Genomic DNA, 21,759 nt, shown 5'->3' on the forward strand with positions numbered 1-21,759 from the left:
GTAATTTTACAATAGATTATTTATTTAAACGATACATGTAAACGATAAATAGTTGTAGTTTTACCAGTTTTACTACCAAACCAATATTGTAGTTGTCTTTGGTCCATTTGGCAATTAAATACCTATACTTATGAAATTAATTAAATTCTGATTACGATTAACATTAAAACACGTAAATTTATGTACATTATTACTCAAAATAATAATCTTTATGTTAAATCATTAATTTTCTAATGTCTTTAAAAATTGAGCCGCCATTCGTATCATTTTCGATTCAATGCATCAGTCTGTTGCTTCCTCACCATAACCTCATTCTCGAAAAAGTGAGGTTATAATGGAAAGAATGAGATAAATTACGAATTGATTCAATGATTCTTAATTAAATTATAACAAACGATCTAAACTATACACAGGGTGTTGTCCTTACACACGGAAATCTGTGCTTCTTCCATTATCCTTAGCCGCGGACCCAGTGGCACGCCAATCTTCTGGAGTCGCTCTTCGCTGAGGTATGGAAGCTCCACCATTCCGATGCGTTCATTTTCAAACGCATTTGCATATTTCTACAACAAAAAACAAAAAAATAAAAAAATTTTTTTTTAATATTTTAAGGTTATATCTATACCTCATAACCTAATTTCCTCAAAAACAATCTCAATAATGGCGGCTCATCGCCAAAAAACTTGGTCAACTTCTTCACCCTCGTCGGATTCGCAAGATCCGGAAGGTCTTTGTTCATATTCCCTTGACGATTCGCCGACTGATTCCGCACACTCATCATATTTGTCTGCGTACGCAGCGCGGCGATCTCCCCGCGGATATTCTCCATTTCCTGAATCATCAGGTGTTGTGTACGCATCTCCGAAGATAAATGCGCTACGGATCTAGCTAGGGTCACAACGTGTGATTCTAAACGTTGGAAGCGTTTGTTGATCCCACGGATATCCCGGACCTTTTTCCTATCTTCATGCGCACGTCTCTTATCACGAATCGGACGACTACTCACGGAACTTGAAGGTAAAGAAGACATACTCCCATACCGACGTTTAGAAAACCTAGGGTCTGATGGTTGATAACGTCCTGAATACTTTTTCACTCCCAGGAGTTTCAAAACTTCAGAATACATCCCTTCAAGACCTTCGAGTTGTTTCCGAATAGTCCTGGCATCAGCCGTGCTCAAATCCCCATCGGAATCTGATTGTCCATCTAACATAGATTCTAAGTCCATGGATCTGGTTGTTGTTGAAGTCATATCTGCTGTATCCAACCCAAAAACTATAAAGAATAAGGTTAGGTTTCTAATTTACCCACAAATTAATCATAAATACTTTGTTTACTTCGTAGAATAGCACTGTGATCAATTTTCTTCCCACCTCGATGTTTCTGAGTGCTACCCCCACCATGCCACCTTTGATTAACCCCCTTGGACTTATACAGGTCATACTCCGGTTTGCTCCCATAAGGTAAACTCGCATGTTTGTACCTTGTAGAATTTCTAGGAGTGACATTCGGAGAGGATTGCTCACCAGGTGACAATGGTGGTAATGGCGGCGTCATTGAAGAAATACTCTCACTCAAGGTAGAATTAGCAATGTTGCTATTCCCCTGCAGTGTTAATCCATGCAATTTGGGTTCCAAGATATGCCTTAATTCGGTTTCCACGATGTCTACCCATTCACTATCATGACCTGTGGATTACCATTAATTACCAACCATTACAAAGGAAACATCATGAGAATTTGCTCATTTACTCACCAGGCGTGTTGAGATCCCTATAATCCCGTCCATTGTGTGTTGTCTGATGGTTATCCGACTCGTTGCTGGTATCAATGCCCCCGGGTCTTCTTCCGCTACTGTAAGCAGCACTACCTCTACCGGAATCTGCATTCGAGGAACTCTGACCTGCCTTATCATAATCTGAACTCGCAGCGGAACTAGGGTTGTTCTTTCGTGATTCTGCATCCTTCCGAGGTTGTATATTGTACACACCTTCAATTTTACCAATTTCTCCTTCCAGGCGTTTCCTGGGAGCTCCAGTTAGAGCAGAATTCACTTTATCTTCAGGTTTGCTTCCGGTTTCTTCTGGTTTACGCACGAAACCACCTTCGTCACTGTCCTTACCTTCACACGCACGGATTGTCTCCACGAGATTACCTTGGGAACCACGCCGGAGTGGCTGCGCTTGCGGTTGTGGTCGATTATCCGGAATCTCTTTATTAACTTCGTCTTCGAATGAGAGTTGTGGTTGGGATGCGGTTCGACGCGCTTCAAAACTACGTTGTCGGATATTATCCCGTTCCAGTTGTTGTGGGGACCGTATTAATTCAGATCTTCTTTCTTCAAGTTTTTCTTTGGTTTCCTTCATTGGCGAATGCATAGGCATGTATTGTGTGGGAGGAAACCTTTGAGGTGTTTGGTGTTGTTGTTGTTGTTGTTGTTGTTGTCGGAGATAAGGATTCTGATAGTAATCTTCCGGTCTGGAAGCCAACATCTCCTGAGATCTTGCCTGCATCAACTGTTGGTTCTTATACTGCTGTTGTTGTTGTACCAGAATCTGTTGTTGTATGATTTGCTGTTGCATCTGATGATGTTGTTGAGGACTAAGCCCTGTTTCTGGAGCAGTTCGTGGTTTACCATAAATCCCTTGCTCACCAGCAGTTTTCTTCGCTGTTTCACTTTCTTCACTCACACTTGGATTACCATTACCATCAATATTCCTCAGGCTTTTCCTCATTTCCTCAGTGACATTATTCAATCCAGCTTCTTCATGTTTATCATCAACATCCTTATTAGATTTAAACTTACTGGAGATGATATCTTTGATGGTATGGTAAGTCTTGGTCATGGTTTTATTAGTTTTCGATTCCTTTTCCTTTTCAAGGTGACCCTGACCCAAACCGGAAATTTGTTGTTGTGTGTATTCTTCATATTGTCTCTGCGCTTGAGTTTTCGCTAACTCTCCCTGCCACGTTGACCTGGGCACCGCACCCGTAGAATAATAATCACCTGGATTATGGTACGTCGCTCGGAAGACCGCACCATCATTCTGCATGGGATGAGTATGCCCCGAATGATTCTGAAACAAAGGTAACGGATTTTATTTAATCTTCTTCCGGCTGTACCTTCAATCGAAAACTTTACTGTTTCTTGACTTAAGCTAAACTCCACCATTGCAAACGATGAGTAATTCTATACTGACTGCATACGAATACGAAGCGCATTATTATTTCAACGTACGCCTCGACCACGAACCAACGACTGCTACCGACGCGCCGCGCCGCAGAATATAAACAATACAGATACAATCTGCGGTCTCACAATTAAGTCTTCGACGCACCAACGCCATGCGAACGCATTAACAAGCCTCTACCTCGGTTGACCTTCGAGGAAATAATTCAATCGAATCAATTCCGTGTGAGTTTCTGTGACAAATTTCTGATGCTTATCGCTTACTTGATCTGGTGATAGAATTTGATGGTGTGTATGGTTACTCCATGCGGACATCTGTTTAGGAGGCACGTCAGGTGCAATCGCGCCCTTTGTCCGCTTGATGTAGTCGTTCAGAATGGGAATTTTCGAGTTTTTGTCTGAACTTGACAAAATCACTTCTCTTTCGATCTGGAATAGAAAATAAAAAAATATATATAAAACAATAGAATTCATGGGAATATATAAAGGTGAAGGCACTCAAGATGGCGACTTCACTTGTATTTATAACGCGATGCATTTGACGACTGTAAATTATTTCCAGCTCGAATTATTATCATGTTTACATATTCTTGGCAAGTCATGAATATGCGCATTAATCTTGACCTTAAAATTCAAATGATTGGAGCCCCCTTTTCGTTCGGTATAATTCCTAGTGACATCTCTAATACAAAGGTGCTGACCCAGCAACGCCTACGCAATGTCAATGTGCGAATTCACTTGTCTGCAGTGATTAACATCCCCACAAACTAGTCGCGTATATAAGAACCCCGAATTCTCCACTTTCTCATAGTGTATTCATCTTCCGAACCTAAAGTTTTCATCTTACACATAAAATCGTAAGTTTTATTATTATAATATATAATATTCTATAAATAAATATTTATTATTAAATTTGTGCAGATGCATAAGTTGCAATGTTTGTTGGTGTTCTGCGTGGCGGCCATTTGCATAAATGGCCAAGGAGACGACGCCATTCTGGCTTGCGGATCACGCCTCCCTGATTTACTCTCGCTGGTCTGCCAGGGTAACTACAACCGACCGAAAAAAGCCCACGGCGATGTTTACGCTTATTCACCATCCGAAGCATCATCCATGGATGCTGGTGCTGTAGAGTGTCGTAATCTGAAACTCCTCGAACGCTTCAACAATGAAAACAAACGCGAGCGTGAGCAACTCGCGCATGCGCAGACACAGTTTCCGTTTCAGACCAGACTCGAGGCGTTCGACTTCGGGCATTTCGCACGTAACCGCCGCTCGATCACACAGGAATGCTGCAAGAAGACGTGCACGATGGCGGAGTTGCAAGGGTACTGCCATTCATAAATCACCAAAAACTCAACACCGGCATTTGACACTGTATAATGTAGATAAATATTGATTCAAGTACTAATAATAATACGAAGCAAAGAATAAAGTATTTTTATGTACAAATTTCTTCGATTGCAAGTGCGCATGCGCAACACACTTAGCGACACTCATTGAACCCAAGTGGTAAACAGTTATGAAATTTGCATTCCGTGCACGCTCGGTTAATAAAATGTACGGGTATATGATTATTATTATTATTACATGCGACATACACGCAGAAACGAGTTCATATTAATTAACTAATTAATTATTCGCAATCAGGTGCGAACATCTAGGTGATTCGTTTCACATACAATAATAAATAATGTGTAATAAATATTAATTTGTTGAAAATATCAAATTAACCGTAACGCAAACTTTTTGACACTCTAATTAATATTACTCGGGTGAAAATCACACGCGCATGCGTGGAAAATTAATTTTGAAACTTGCATTGTCTAAGTATAAGTTAAAGTACTTTTGTAACTGCACGCTGAGAAAATTCCCATATGCGCTGCGGACTTAAGTGTACTGTTACTGTTAAGTAGACTTATCTTAAGATACTTACCGGAAATTTACTCGAGTGGGTTTGTAGATTTTGTGGATTGGGACTTGATGTGGCTATAGGGGTGTCCAACCCTGCCGCGCCGGGGATACTCGGCTCGTTGTACAGCGGATACGGTGGCATTCTGTATGGGGGCGGCGTGACACGTCCGGGGGCGTTGGATTGTTGAGATTGTTGCGATGATAACGGTTTTGGAGGTGGTACCGGCTTGTAAGGCCCATAACCTTCCACCTCAACTATAAAAAGCAAAAATTTCAGTTAAGTCATTTGCGCATGCGCAATAAAAAATTAAAATTTTCGCTTTAAGTGCGGTACTGTAGGTTTCACACACATATATACACTGCGTGTGGAAAAACTGTAAAACAATATTCCATGGATTGTAAAATACGAGTATTCTCGAAGCAATTACGCATTGTTATAATTACTCTTACGTTTTACTACTTTATGCGTCTTGTGCGTTTAGCATACGATTGTAATGATCGTTCGCTTTAATTGCGACGCTTTTGTTTCCCTGATAAGTCACACAGCGAGTTTTCTTCACCGGAGAACAATGCACACTAGAAACTATAATGATATAACGAAAAACTAGCAGTACTCCCAAGTCTCACTAGAATGGAGAGCAAGAAATCCCATTTAAGTGCACTGCGCATGCGCACAAGACTTTACTACTTTAAGTACACTTATAATAATAAATTAATGATAAAAGTAAGAAAAATAAGAAATAAATTTCTGTTTGATTGAATTAAGTCTAACCACTAGTAAGTATACTTAAGTTAAGCATGGTTGCATCGCCACGCGTAATTAAATCTTCGTTGCGCATTAATTAATTTTACATAATGCGCGTAACTGTCTGATACGATACGCTCATTACAGCAATTCAATTTTTTCTTAAGTTTACTTAAGTTTACTTAAGTTTACTTAACAGTAGTTACCATTTGTAGTGATTTCTGCATCGGCTTTCGCCGATTTGAGAATTAAATCTTCCGGCGTGGAAAATGGCGTCAGGGAGGTTTGCGACCGCCGAAGACGTTCCCCGTGCTTCACCTGACGCACCGTACGTCCAGTGGCCATTACCCGAATGCATTCTGCACTTTAAATCAACCGAATTCACTAATACATCCAGTGTGCGCACATTTATGGTTATCCGACTTAAGTCAACTTAGGTTACTTAACTTAAGTAACTTGTGAACACGCGCACGCCTCGAGCGCTTTGCCCACACACTGCCGACACTGAATCACACTTGCCATCAACGCACACTCAACGCGAATCTTTTCTTTTATAAACTAATGTTTTTCTTATTCTTCTCGGGGAAATACAGTGAGGAAATTTGTTTGCCGGTGCAAAAATTGTTCACGACTACTTGTCTTGGCTGCCACCGCGGCTGACTATTGTTTGTCGGCGTGGTTTGTGAGTGTTACACGCACGAAAAAAGAAAAAACAACGGCGACTAATAACAAAAAGTGGGGATTTTCATCGCGGCCGCGAGCCGAGACGCGATGCCACCGCGATAATGCTCGTTATGCATAGAAGACGTGTGCTGCTTCTCTTTCTACTGCTTAAGTACTTCTTGTGCGATACGTAGGTGCACACGATTGTTATCGGTATTTGCATAGAAAGGCCGGGAAGTGTGTCGTTGCTTATGCGAATCGGGACCGTTTCATTGTTACGCTTCTTTGCCATTCAAGATTTAGTCTAGAGTAAGAAGTTTGATACCCAAGATGGCGATAGGTACACATTCAATCATATATAGACTGGTAAAGCACTATAGGCAACCAAAAATTCATAAAAAGTGTCATTTATTGCCTATTTACTTAAAATATAGTGTTTTAACGGTTTTTTTCACTTATTTTCTCCCTTAATCAAATTGTACTTAAGTATGTTTCATGAATCACTTGAAAAAATTTCAAAATAACGTCCAATTGTGTTGAAAAATTAGAAAAAAAAATAGTTGAACGTGTGAATTTCGAATGTTCAGTGTTGAATGGTCGTAAACGACTTAACGTTCAACGTTACTTAAGCCGAAAACTTCAATGAGCGAGCAAGACACGAACCCGACGAGAGGCAGGAACTCCGCTTCGATGGTGCGAGACTCTCTTCGAAACTTTGAAACTTTGAAACGAACCATCGCGCCATAAAATTTAGAATACCAACGAAAACTTGTAATTAGCTTTAATTTTTTGTTAGTCAAAACGCCATTCTTTCTATTTGACCTTCCTTGGTTTAAATAAAGCAATTTTACTCAAAGTTAGGTTAAGTATGTTACGCATGCGCAAAAAAATGCTAAATCAAGACGTTATCTTGTTTCTTTTGATTTTTCTTAGTTAAAATAATACAAATATTGCTATTTTAACAAAATGGTTTAAGTAAGTTGCGCATGCGCAATAAAAAATACCAAATCAAGACGTTATTTCGTTTCCTTGGACTTTTTTAGTTTGAATAAAATATTTTTTAACAAAAGTTAGTTTAAGTAACTTGCGCATGCGCAATAAAAAATATGAATTTTGGACGTTATTTTGTTTTCTTTGACTTTTCTCAGTTTAAATATCATAAATCTCTCAGTTTTAACTAAAGATGGTTTAAGTAAGTTGCGCATGCGCAATAAAAAATACAAAATCAAGACGTTATTCCGTTTCCTTGGACTTTTTTGGTTTGAATAAAACATTTTTTAACAAAAGTCAGTTTAAGTAACTTGCGCATGCGCAATAAAAATAGAAAATCAAGCGTAAAATACTCGTAAACGATGAACAATCAACTCCCAGCGGCAATATAAACAACCGTTAAATAAAAGCTTTCATACACCTTGATAAAAATTGATAAAATGTTGTTACGACCACACAGGCAGACAAAAATCTAAAATAAGATTTTCTATCAAACAATACTCGAAGTGAACATAATTTAAATTACAAATACGATGCGGAAGTAGATAATATTATGAACCGAAGAAAATTAATTTTAAACAATTAAACAATTGAAGATTAGTTAGTTAGTAATGTATGTTCGCGTAATTACGCTATGAAATTAATTATTACTTGAAACTTTCAAAGCACTGCAGACAAATAGCCCACATTAACATTAACAATATAATGAGTTCGAGTTCAAGTGCAACAGTTATGTTCTTTATTGAGCGCAGAGGTCTTTAACTTAAAGTATCTCATATTTAATATAGGAGGTTAAAAATAAGTGTAATATAGGCAACCAATATTACAATAACTGTGTGGGGCGTGTATGGAATACAAAATTATGAATAATTACTTCATTATGTGAAATTAATTAATTATTTCATTATTAATATGCTAATTTAATGGGGTATTAAGGATCAAGTGTGTAAATGGGGGTTTTAGTCACGAGATTCATTAAGAGTGAGTGTAGTGATCGTTTAATCAATTGAGTGTTTAACAAAGTTTAGCCACGTGATGTTTGTGATGCACTGTATGCAAATAAGTTTCATCCCGTGACTAAAACCCGTGACTAAAGTACTTTACTCACGGTTTTGGCTGTCCGTGTTTAAAATACCACTTTTTGTATCACAAAACTGTGAATAATGAAAATTTTATTATAAGAATAAGTTAGGTTAATGCAGACAGCGCCATCTATGTAAAATATTCCAAAGCATAAAAGTGAAAATCATCTTCATTCACATCATTAGCTGTAAATCACCTGAAGTGGATGTGACTTAAGTCACTTTATAATACCCAATAGACTCTCCACGAAGTATTTCTTTACTCCTTAGATGTCTTTATTCTCCACGCTGGAGATTATCATTATTACAAATCACAATTTGCGTCGACACAATGAAGTGTTCAAAAGATTAAGCTGTGGATAATAATCGTAACTCACAACACTTCAATACTGACTTTGTTCGCATGCAAATTCTTCCACATGCCAGCGATGCTTCTATTTATGTGCATCATAAAATGCATTTCATGATTTAACGTATGCAACAGCATTTCCTCTCATCCTCTCAGCAACTATGACGTCACCAACCTAACCTCACTCGTATTCTATTTACACGGTGTAAAATTGCATTGCGTACATTTTCTCAGGTAAAACTAAAGTAATTACACTGTGTTACACAATATCAATTACACGCGAAACATAAAAGAAGAGGATTTTCATCAGATCAGATATCTGCGAGTGTAAAATCAGTTGGTGGAGTGGTGAGAACAGACTTCGCGAAATACGCAAAGTAAACAGGTTTGGAATTACAGCTAATTCTGTAACAATCGACGTGACATAATGAAATGGTACTGGTTAACAAGTTTTTCGCAAAAGTTTCCGATTGCAAAGCATCGTCTAATTAATTACGATTGTATTTTCTTTCTAACGAGAGAAAAAATGGCCGCGCAATTGCGGAATGGCGGCCAATTATTTCCAAGAGTTGCTCTGGTCGGCGATCAAAACAACCATAAGTTTAATTTACAGGACCGGACTTAAAATATAAAAAAAATTAAAAATTAAAAAAACAAATTTTTACTTTAAAATAATTTAATTTATAATAATATTAATCATGATAAGGAAAAATGATGATTATAAATTTAATTTTTGGTTTAAAGTACGTTTCTTTCCAATGCAGTGCGCAATTTGATGCGATGCGATGCCGCTAATAGCCAACCAGTTTTTGAATCGCGTCTATTCCTAGCGAAGAAATAAACTTGTACCCGTACTCTTAGTGCGCTCGCGGGCACATACCATCGACAGACAGCTCAAAGTCAAAAGAAGGTTTTAAACTCTTTAAACTCCAGCTTGGCGCGGATTAAACGCGTCCAAACGCGTCGCATCTCGCTGCGTGAACGATCAATTTCCATTTTATATTTATTTTATGCACGATAATCTCAGCGTGACCTCAGGTGAACGCGTTTTAATTCGCTTACACGCTTATACGGTCATTATTTTGCATGATATCTTAGTTTCTGCATCAAAATGTATCAAAAAATTCATAATTACATAGGAAAAGCTAAATTTCTGGTTTTTAGTGTTATAGAGCTCTGTATTACCGACATGTATTAATATTATAATATTTTAAGGTGTTATTTTAGTTGATATCATATTTTTGAATAAAAATATATGAAAAAAGAGATAATTACATAAGAAAAAACACATTTTTCAAATTGGAGCTCTGCATTACCGACTTTCAATGAGATTATAATGTTTTTAGGTGTTATTTTGCTTTATATCTTATTTTTAGATCAAAATATATCAATAGAATTAATAATAACGCAGTAAAAAACTAATTTTTCTTGTTTATAGGCGTATAGAGCTCTGTAATACCGACTTTTAATGAAAATTTATCATTTCAACGTTAATACTTCCTTAAAACTGATAATTTTAGTTCCCACAGTTTTAGTTTTTCTATTTATTCAGTCCTTTTATCTCCCAGAGCAAATAACCGCTCATAATCTGCGCTTGGTTGCCTCCATTTTTAAAGCGTTTATTTGTTCACTTAAACTCTCTCTTGTCTCCGCTGTGCGCGCACAGAAACAAGTCTTCTTTATACGAAAACACTTACCAATTGTGTCTGCTCGATTCTGATCCAGTTTATAAAAGTTTTACACACAATATCACTTAAAACCACAACAATTAAGAAGTGATTTCACTATCACTATCACAAAAGTCTTAAAATTTCAGTTTTTTTTTGTGTTGCACTCGTGTATAATGTAAATATTAACGCGCTGAAGGGCTGGAGGTTGTTGAGTGCTCAGTTCTTGGTCCGTGAGGACGAACGCAGCCGTCTAACGAACATTGTTTGCACCTGGCGTGCACAGGTAACAGGTTGGAACGCGAGTGCCGCGACGACGATGGAAGACAACGCAACGCACCGGCACGGCGTCGCAGAGCTCCGCTGGTCGGGCGGATGGCCTTTTAAGACACTCAAACACACACACGCGGCCGAAGAGAAGTAAGAAAGGTGTGTGCAATGCGCATGAATGGCGGTCGAAGCACTCGGGCGATATTCGCGAGAGAAGGTGGAGAAGACTTTGAAGCTTTCGAAAACGCGTGTGCTGTGCGCACAACAATCTGACTTAAGTTATAACTTAAGTCATATTGCTTAACTTTACATCTACTCAACTTAAGCAATTGTAATATTCATTTTTCTTCTTAATATAAAAAAAAAATGTTACAGAGACAGTTGTGCTTAACGTTACCAGTAAGTAATGTTACTTATGTCATTGATTATGCGCATTGCAGACATTCCGTTAGGCGCATTATCCGTTGCACTTTATTAGACTTGCGTAAAATGCGAAATACGTCACGCAAATCAAAAACTAATATCGTTACATAGACAATTAATCAAAGATAATTACCAAATTGTGTTTTTAACAGTAAATTTTACGACAATAAGTAAATGTCGGTAATACAGAGCTCCACATTACCATTATACCTACATATATCCATAAATTTTATGTTTGCATGTAGTTAAAAAGTTAATTTTAAGATGAAATTTCAATGTGGTTGGCCGACTTTACTTGGAAACTTTTCGGATATCCCAAAAATCAAACTTTCTCCACGCGACTGATCGATTAAGCACAGCACAGCACAGCACAAGCGTGCTCGCATTATATTATATTACCATGTTGAAGTCGTGTACCTCGTGCCAGCGATAAATCACCACCATCGGCTGCGGCTATTAAATTTATTCCCAACACTCAAAGAAAACAAAAAGTATTTCTTTGCGTGTTTGAGAATTGAGAGTTTTGCGTCGATTTGAAGTGAATTGTGAAGAATAGAAATTATTCACGATTTGACGGGACAATCGTAATGGATGAATGGGATGGATAGGCGAATTGAATCGAATCGAAGCATCAAAGAAAGCTTTGAAATGCATTGCAATCGCAAATCGCGTGAAGTTGAATTAATGATGCGTTGACTTATCTCCAGCGAGTGAAATTTATTACTTGATTGTTTTCCTTGGGTATCTGCATAGAGAAGACAAATACTTTCTTTATCACACAGTATAATAACCTTTACTTTACTCTATTCACTCCTAGCTTTGACTATAATCCGATAGATGGCGTCACATGCAATAAAAATGTAATTTTTTGTTTTTATGCTAAAAAATTTATTATTTTTAATAATTTTAATTGTTTCTCGTTAAATTATCTTTTGTCGCTTGACTTTATTACATCGTGACCTCAGGTGACCGCGTTTTAATTCGTTTACATGCATATACGGTCATTATTTTGCATGATATCTTAGTTTCTGCATCAAAATGTATCAAAAAATTCGTAATTACATAGGAAAGGCAAAATTCCTTGTTTTTAGTGTTATAGAGCTTTGTATTACCGACATGTATTAATATTATAACATTTTAAGGTGTTATTTAGGTTGATAACTTATTTTTGAATTAAAATATATCAAAAAAGTGATAATTACATAATAAAAATGACATTTTTCTAGTTGGAGCTCTGTATTACCGACTTTTAATGAGATTATAATGTTTTTAGGTGTTATTTTGCATTTTTGGATTTTTATGCTAAAAAATTTATTATTTTTAATAATTTTAATTGTTTCTCGTTAAATTATCTCTTGTCGCTTGACTCAATTATATCTTGATGTGAATTTTAATATTAATGACTTATTTTGTTATTAAGATGCCTCATATAATTTAAATTTGAATATAAAACACAACCTGGTTTACATTTTTCTGTGGATCAACAATGGGTCCTCACAGGCAATAAAAATGTTTTGTTCTAAGTGCTTCGCGGTGTGGAGTGGTTTCCGCACACACTCGGCAATTTAATTAACTTGTTGTGGCGAAGGCGCGGCGAAAATTCGCCGAACAAAGCATCGCGTCCAATTAAAATTTTGACGTATAATTTAAATCACCTGCTATTGAAAGTGCTAATCAGTCTAAAACAATGCATAACCTAAAAAATACAAAATAAACTATTTTTCGATAGATGGCGACACTGTAGAGTAGTAAAACTAATGGTGGCCTTGACAATGCTTTATTGTTTTTTTTCTGATGCGTGTTTTGAAAGAATAACGTACACTTAGACATCGCAAAGATAATTCTTACCTTCGTAGAGTTGTTGAAGCGCCTGCACGTGATGTTGGGTGGACGCGGTTGGAATGCCAAGCGCAGCCATCGTGCCGCCGGAATGCGGCTGCACAGGGCTGAAAATAATCGCTGCTCGGGGCGGAATCGGCGGGGCAGCGTCCGCAATTAACGTTTTCTGAAAAAATCCCAACATTAATTCATAAAACGCTCAAAATCTCCACAAAAACGTAAAATTTTAAATATTACAACACCCTGTATAAAAGATTCCAGGCACATCATTGAAAATTGTAAATTGAAACAAGTAGCAATTGCACTGCAAGCGCAAGTAGCAATCATTTGTTAGATGCACAGGTATGATAGGCACACGGCGGCCATCTTGGAAGTACAAAAGTTGCACGCACAGAAAGAAAAACGAAAAGTAATCATTCGTTTGCTTCGCAAGATGCAACCAGGTACTCTCATTACTCATGTTGTGGTATTAATCTCGATATAAACCTGAATCTAAAGGAAAGCAACTTAAAAAAAAGAAAAAAAAAGAAAAGAAGCAAAGTAAATAATAAACAACTTCGCGGTGTTCCAGCTTGTTGAAGACGCAGTAATACAACAATCAATCATAACATCGTATATTTCACGCAATATTAATTTGTGTATACAGTGTATACTTGGTTGCATATATTAAGTAGCATTTACAACATAACCTAAAAAATTTATTTTCTATATTTCTTCGTTGTATTGTTTTCTCTTACACTTAAAATTCCTCAAATTGTTGCACACCATATAATTATGTAATTTTCAAGCTCTGTATGCTCCATTTTGATGGCATGTTGTACACGAACAATCTCAACGTCAGCTTAAACCCGTAATTAAGTTAATTTTGTGCGTGACACAATTAAACCAAGCATTTAATTCTCCGTACAGCATAAAAGTAGTGTTTATAATAAAAAAGAAAGTTATTATTATTTTCGATGATTCTCAAGATGATTTGTGTTGGTATGCTGTAATGATCATAAGGAAGCAATAAACAATAATCACGCACTGGAAATACGCGGAATATTATTTATGAGAGGCTTGTCCGGCTTGTCAATACCATATAATACATTGACGGAATAATAAATCAAGAAATAAAGTTTAGAAGTGACAGTGTTGATGGAAAACAATTACAGAAACCTGTAATTTTTATTTTTGTCACCTGCGTGCTTTAAAGTAAAAAAATTAAAATGGCGGTTGTGTGGTGATATAAAAAGTAAAAATAATACATAATAACTTAATTTATGTCAAAATATAACTAAAAAACATAAAATTATTGTTAATAAACCAAAAATAAAGAATTTATAAGTAAAATGTGATAAAATTCATTTTCGAAGGACTAGAAAGGCTTGTGTCAACCAAATGGTGTCTGAATTATATTAAAATAATAATATTTGAACTATATGTGTTTGTATTAAGTCAATTTAACGTTTTATTGGTTGCTAAGTCAATAAAATGAATACGTAACAGATTGATCGGTGTCCAAACATGCCGAAAGGACATTGGGTTGCATAATTAACACCAGAGTCATAAAATTGACGATAAATGTTGAAAGTTGAACAATGCTAACAAGATCATAAACGCTGATTTACAGATAAAATAATTTAAAATAGACAATTAATGAGTTTTTTAATTGATCCCAAATGTCAATAGAACAATTAAAAGTTTGGTGGAAATGTTAATGATAATGGATATATATAGTTAATAGATTTAAGTATTGTTGATAACTTACATCTGTCTCACGCTCTTCAACCGTGACAGGACCTCGTTCAATGTTTATATTCTTCGTCTGCATGATTATTTATATTCTGAAACAATTTTAAGTGAATTTAAAGAAAATTATTTGAAAATATTTAAAAATATATAAAATTTTATTCATTTTAATGAATTTATTTAGTTTTTGGTGTGTTTTTAGTGTTTTTATAAACAAATTAGCATCATTTTGAGCTTTTACGGTCATCTAGCGTAAACTTTCAAAAGTGTGCAACTGTAACAACTTTCTATAAGCTCTAGATGTCGCCAGCAGTCACGCAACACAAAATAAATTCCTGCGTGCTTTCGTTCCCTGCTGCTTAGGCTTACCTCGCGTTTTTCATTTGCAATTTAAATTATTTATGCCGACGCAAACACGAAAAGCGCATTACGCAGCCACATCTCGATGCGTAACATTTAATTAAAACTTAATATCACAAACGGAAATAATTAGAAAATCTTCCTTCGGACTGTCATTCGTTGAATAAATATCAACCAGCATGCAAACACGAGATTAATTCATAATCTGCCATTTTATGTCGCAGCATTACAGGTAGTTTAACTTGGAAATCTTTCGAAGGCGAATGGAGACATTGTGCGCATATACAATTCGCCGGGGATTAAATTTGCAACGGGTCGGATAATCAAAAGACCCGCCGCGCATCGTTGACCCAATTTAATTGAGCACCTCGCGTTGACCTTAGCAGGCGAATCCGTTCCGTTCGATTCGCTCCCACAAACGCCACAACTTTCATCGTGAATGAAACCATTCGAACGTGACATTTCCAGAGAGAGAGGAAACCGGGTTGAAAACGGTCGGGTCGAAGCACTCAGACATTGACATAACCTTCAAATTTACTAAAACATAACCTAACGTGTTATTAACCTCAAAAAATCAAAAAATCAAAAATAAAAAAATTAAATTAAAAGTGATTTCCGGTTGAGAACTGCCCAAGGCACGAGCTGTAGCCGATTATAATAAATAATTGTTACGCGTGGCTAATTAATACGAAATAACTTAATAGCGGATATCAACATCCTTCTCAACATCAAAAATTATTAATCTATCATCGGTTATAATTATGCATTGAACTGCGATGTTTCTCTTCCACGCACATCCTGTGTGTGCACGTGTTGAACTTAACTTGTCATAGAAGATACAAAAGGACCACAGGTTGCAAGAGTGTACTAAAGGGGCTTCTCTTTCCTCAATTTCCTTTGGCGGAGAACACGAGGCGCTAAGCTTTGACTTCCTTGAGACGCGCGTTTGCTTTGATTCGCGGATTACGCGGCGAGCAGGAAAGCCGTTCCACTGGATATCAGGTGCACGCAGGCTTCACTTCTTTGGATATTAATCTGTTTCGCATTAACTACACTAATCGAAAATTAAACTCCGAATTTCAAAACTAGGTTATACGTAAAATGGAGAACTAGTGACATCTAGCGGTGGGAATTTAAAACTGGTAAAACTGAAAGCTTTGTGTGTTTATGCGCTTAAACTGTGATGATATCCGGCTGAATATTGCGTTATTTATCGCCGTGCATTATTCACGCACATTCCTCGTGAACTTAAAGCTGCGACGAAGTTGTGGAAACATGCTCGTATTTTGTAAGTAATTTGCCGAAAGGGTTTCGGAAGGCGTTGCTTTAAAGCTGTTAATATTAAGACTGCGCTGAATTTACACATTTGTAATTTTCCCATAATAATTCACTCTCTGAGGACCCTCTCGGATGTTCTGTTGTTTTTTTTTTATCTGTTTTGCATCTTTTTAGAATTTAGAGCTGGATTTTATGCTGATCACTGGGTTGCGGCGAATTTTTTTGTCATCTGCGTTCACTTTGTAAATTGTGCGCTTTGTTTTCTTTTTGCAAAGCGAGCGCTTGGACAAGAATGAAATATTTTCTTTGCTCCAGCGGCTTTGCAACGTGGGACACACACAAATACAAGCGCTGCGTTTGCCTGCTGCGCTACTGGTCATCAGCAGCAGGGTCAGACTTTCAGAGTTACGAGTTTACGACTTCCAACTGTTACTGCGGCCATTACGTCATCGTCATATGCGGATCGCGATGGGAAACGAAACAACAACAACAACAACGCACGATTAAATGCCCGGAATTTCATATATCAGGCGTGCGTTTTGAGAAGGAAAAAAATAAACTCCCAGGCGAGGTATAACCGGATGAGATATGTGAGTTTAAAATGTTATTTACGTTGTCCCTTCTGTTCAAGACAAATAAAAAACTGCAGTTGTAAATCTCCGGTGCAAGACTTTGTCTAATAGAGAATTTCCTGTAGATTAAGAATCTTTAATCCGTTTGTTTCTATTGCTTTTAATTTCTGAGATAATCGGCATCAAAGTTTCGACAAAAAATGCAAAAACCCTTATTTTGCATTTTTTGTTTATGATTAATTCTTGATCCCTTTTATTTTGTTATTATATTAATATCATATCTAATAGAGAATTTTCTGTAAATTAAGAATCTAAAATTAGTTTATTATTATCGTTTTTAGTTTATGAAATAATCGTTATCAAAATTGCATAAAAACGCAAAAATCCATATTTTTCCATTTTTTTGTTTATGTTTAATTTTTAACCCCTTATATTTCCCTATTATCTTAATATACTTTCTTATAGAGAATTTTCTGAAGATTAAGAATCTCCAATCCATTTTTCATTATCACTTTTAGTTTCCGTGATATTCGCTATCAAAATTTCTAAAAAAAAAATCCTTTTTTCACTATTTCTTTAAAAAAATTCTATTGTTGCATTGGTATTCTAAGCATAAAAATGATAATACTCTTACGTCCTCTTTACATCTGCGACTGTGTTTTCCTGCATCCTGGAAAACCTGCCTCTTGCCTCTCTCAGGATTTCCCTTTCCCATTACCATTCCTATTTCCATTTCCATTCGTATTTGTATTCCCTTGTTTTATTTCCATCTCCCAGTGTGAAATGGCAATATTTTCATGGACCAAACTAAGTTATTCTTACATTCTACAAACTTCCTTTGTTCCGCTTATCATCAATCGCTTTTAAACGTTTTCTCAAACCGGAAACCCAAAAAAAAGCTTTTCTTTTATTTTTAGAAACTATTAATATTTCTCTAAAAATAATTAAAGCTTTGATTTAATCGAAGCTGCAAAATCCAAAAGCACAAATCGAACGTTGAGCTTTGAAAAGGTTTCCACGCTTTTATGCACGCTTTTATCTGCGCATAATGCAGTTAATCAGGAGTTCACTTTTTGTATCTTTTGCCGCGCAAAGCTCATTAGTGCGCCGCGGGATTGCGCCAAAGAAAGGGAAAACATTAAATTTGAAGCGAGGAAATATCGCCGTAATTCGAACGGAAATGCGAAAATCGTCTTCGACACGACCGAAATGGGATCCTTGATCTTCAGTACTCGTACATTCGCAACGGTGGGCGCTGGGGGAAAAGTCAAGTTTCATATTACTTCGTTCCCCTTTCCGTGCTTCTTTTTGTGTTTATTTTATTTCAGACTCAAGGAAAATGTACACATTGGTAAATGTAAACATAAACATAAACATCAACAAAACACTTCATAGCTAAAATATGAGGTTATGTATCGTATTAGTAGCGACACCTAGCGGCAAATTGTTAAATTAATAATACGAATTTTATGATTTCTCTTATTGACACACTGTATACAGATAAAAGGTCATCGCAAAAGGCACCTCTCGCCGGTGTAGTAAAACCGCGCAGTAGATGATGTGGTGTTTCGCTTCCTTTCTGTCGCTTTTCTCATTTTTTCCTCGACGCCGCGCACAGACGTCGTCCCGCTCCGAATAAAAAGCAGCGCGCACGCTGGTAACTTAATGCGATCCTTTTATTTTCGCTTTTAGCGAGAAACCACTCTTTTCAGTTGTGAGGAGGGGTTTGTTTTCCTTTTCGGTTTTCGGCGCTCACACGTGCACTACGCCCCCACACATGTCCATCCATACTCCAGACAAGATTAAAAGGAGCTTCAACAAAAAAGGAACAACGCAGAAATCTTCCTTGACGACACGCCGCCGAGAAAAAAGAATTACGTGTGCAACGCGAGCGCAGAAAACAAAATAACAAAATTACCGCACGAACAAAGTTTTAATCTGGCTTTATTTGATTACCACGCCAGCGCCGCGCAATGCGAAAAAAGCACGACAAGAAGCAGAACATCGAGTGATGCGGTGGCAAAAAGCAGGGGATAAAAAAAGTACAAAGTAAAAAGACGCTTTTTGTGCGGAAAGAACAAAAAGAAAAAAGGAGTAATGACATTGTTAGATTTATTATTAATTTCTTTCTTTTATTCCACTCAACAACTTAGTTATCATTAATTAAAGCATAAATCGCGTGACAACACTACCAAAATATAACTTTTGTTGGGTTTGGACACGCGTTTTGGTAGTTACAACTTTATAAATGTCAAAAATATAACGATAACCTCACATAACCTAAAAAAATATTTTTTTACTTCCACTTTTAAAGTGCTTGTTTTTCCATGGTTTTTAGACACAAAAAGTGGTTTTTAGACATGCTTTGACATGCAGTGACTAAAGTACTTTAGCCACGGGCTTTAGTCACGGGGTGGAGCTTACGCCTGTGCAGTTGCAAACTTAATAAACGTCAAAAGTATAAAAATAACCTCACGTAACTTAAAAAAATGAATTTTTTCTACTTTCATCTTTATAGCGCTAGTTTTTCCACGGTTTTTAGACACACATAGTAGTATAAACGTGACTAAAGCACTTTAGCCACGGGCTTTAGTCACAGGGTGGAGCTTGCGCCTATATAACCTCATCAAACAAAAAATAAAGATTTTTTCTACTTCTGCCTTTAAATCGCCAGTTTTTCCACGGTTTTTAGACACAAATAGGGATGTAAACGTGACTAAAGCACTTTAGCCACGGGCTTTAGTCACAGGCTAGAGCCTGTGCCTATTTACTCTCATAAAACCAAAAAAAAAAAAAGATTTTTATACACAAAAAGAGCTATTTTAAACACGGACGGCCATAGTCGTGACTAAAGTACTTTTTACACCTTAAAACACTAATATAACCTCATATAACCTAAAAAAACGATTTTTTCATTGCAGAAGTTTTGAATTTCAACTTTTCCCATGAAATAAATCAAGATATCAATGAATTTCTTCCATTATTCACTCGGATAATTTATGATCACTATAAAAACATCACCACAACGAGGTGAGACATTTTCCTCTCGCGATTTGCATGCAATTCAATTACTTCTCACATTTTATGATCGCACACGCACTTATACTCAACAATTTCTATATTGTGTGTTTCTACTCGTTCTTCGAAATCAAAGCAGGAAAGAGAAACGCGTAATGATAACATATTAAAACTAACTAGGGATACTTCTCCATATACATCCAGCATGGAATTGCGCAAGGAAATTGCATTCGAAGAGATGTGACGGCAATTCGCTTGTTAGTTGTTTCCATTCGATTCTTTTCTCGTTTTCTCTCTGCTTGTCGATTAGATTGAATTTTATTGAATGCAATTTGCAGTTTTCGCAATTTTCTCAAGACATGCGCAGGAAACCGGTGTAATTGACTTGTGTTGTTTGCGTACTCCAACCACCAACATTTATATGTTATTTACACGATTTTGATTGAATTCAAGTTAGATTTTTGTTTCTTCCGAGCGTAAAATGCAAAAATCTTTGAGATTTTGTAAAAAAATTTTCAAAGTTGTAATTTCATGCAGATGTTGCGTTCCAGCACGTTTTCTTTATTTACTTTTGTTCAGTTGGGTGCCTGTGTGTGGGGAAAACGTGCTTTTATGCAGAATTACGCTCGCTTTAGACCGCATTATGCAGATAATTATGCACAATTTACAAGAGCAGTTATTCGCCGTGCAATTAGTTAGCAATTAAAGCGGTGCAGGCCCAAAGAAAAACGGCGCTTATTTTAAATAAAAATAAATTCTCGTCTTTGCTGTATCTCCATTCTTACATTTTCACATTCAGCATATTCAACATATGTTTTATGAATACAAATAAATAATATAAAATCATCTAGGAAGTGATGGACTTGATGTACTTGATGTAGTCACTATCAGAGATTCCGTTATAATCGTTACACATATTCGTCAATTTGTTGCTCTTGCGCGTACAATCCTCATACATTATTAATGCAATCGATTTATATTTACATCTTTGAGTCGATGTTTATAAAAAATTAAATTGCGATACATTAATGTCGATGGGATTTAGCGAATGGATAAATATATGCGAATAGGTTTGGTTATGTTATGTTATGCATGCTGACATGTTAACACCCGGGTAGATGAAGTAGTCTACATAAAAGGCGCGTGCGCATCATTAAAATCTTCTAACTGTGGAATTCAGAGCAATGCAAATGTCTGAATTTGCAAATTGATGGTTTAATGTAAATTAATGTCGGCATCTTATTCAAATATGCATTTAGATGCATCAAGATTTATTTTGCACATCAACATTAACTTCCGCAATGTATTTTTATCAATAAAAATCAAAAATATCAAAAATTTTTTTTTAATAAAAAAATAAATAAATATTACTTACGTTAATATAAACAGTTTAAATATTTAATTTTTATTTATCCAAAATCACGATATTGCACCATGTTGATTTACCGAATGAATTACAACACAATGCGCTCCCGTTGTGAATGCTTAGCGCTTTGTTAAAAGCCACGCACTTGTCTTCACGCTGCGCACGAAGCGCATCACTGACTTAAGTCAGCCGTTGGCCACGCATGGCTACCGGCGAGACACTGAGACCCACCGGCGGAAGATGATGCCTTCGAGGTCTGGCCGATGGTAGGCGCGCACGGCCAGCAGAGGCAGAAATTAAACA

The 21,759-nt window shown here is 36.6% G+C and overlaps 1 protein-coding gene across 4 annotated transcripts; it reads right to left on the reverse strand.

The window, feature by feature from the left end:
* Window position 1: 1 nt before the first annotated feature.
* Window positions 2-21,656, reverse strand: LOC135791949 (uncharacterized). 4 transcript variants are annotated; one of them, XM_065302558.1, is made up of 9 exons: window positions 21,466-21,656; window positions 14,882-14,957; window positions 13,141-13,297; window positions 5,126-5,358; window positions 3,454-3,618; window positions 1,756-3,076; window positions 1,329-1,688; window positions 626-1,275; window positions 2-563 (listed from the first exon to the last, which is right to left on the reverse strand). In XM_065302558.1, the coding sequence occupies exons 2-9, from the start codon at window positions 14,942-14,944 to the stop codon at window positions 399-401; spliced, it is 3,114 nt and encodes a 1,037-aa protein (XP_065158630.1). In that variant the 5' UTR covers window positions 14,945-14,957; window positions 21,466-21,656; the 3' UTR covers window positions 2-398. The 4 variants fall into 4 exon arrangements, with proteins under 4 accessions (XP_065158630.1, XP_065158632.1, XP_065158631.1 ...); XM_065302560.1 differs by lacking the exons at window positions 13,141-13,297; window positions 14,882-14,957; window positions 21,466-21,656 and adding an exon at window positions 10,630-10,894; XM_065302559.1 differs by lacking the exons at window positions 13,141-13,297; window positions 14,882-14,957; window positions 21,466-21,656 and adding an exon at window positions 6,055-6,517.
* Between the last annotated feature and the right edge of the window lie 103 nt (window positions 21,657-21,759).

The sequence above is a fragment of the Atheta coriaria genome, unplaced genomic scaffold (genome assembly GCF_025399875.1).
Source record: "Atheta coriaria isolate IRGN ID8LTWV9N9 unplaced genomic scaffold, Caltech_Dcor_3.1 hic_scaffold_5_pilon, whole genome shotgun sequence".
NCBI classification, from domain to species: Eukaryota; Metazoa; Arthropoda; class Insecta; order Coleoptera; family Staphylinidae; genus Dalotia; species Dalotia coriaria.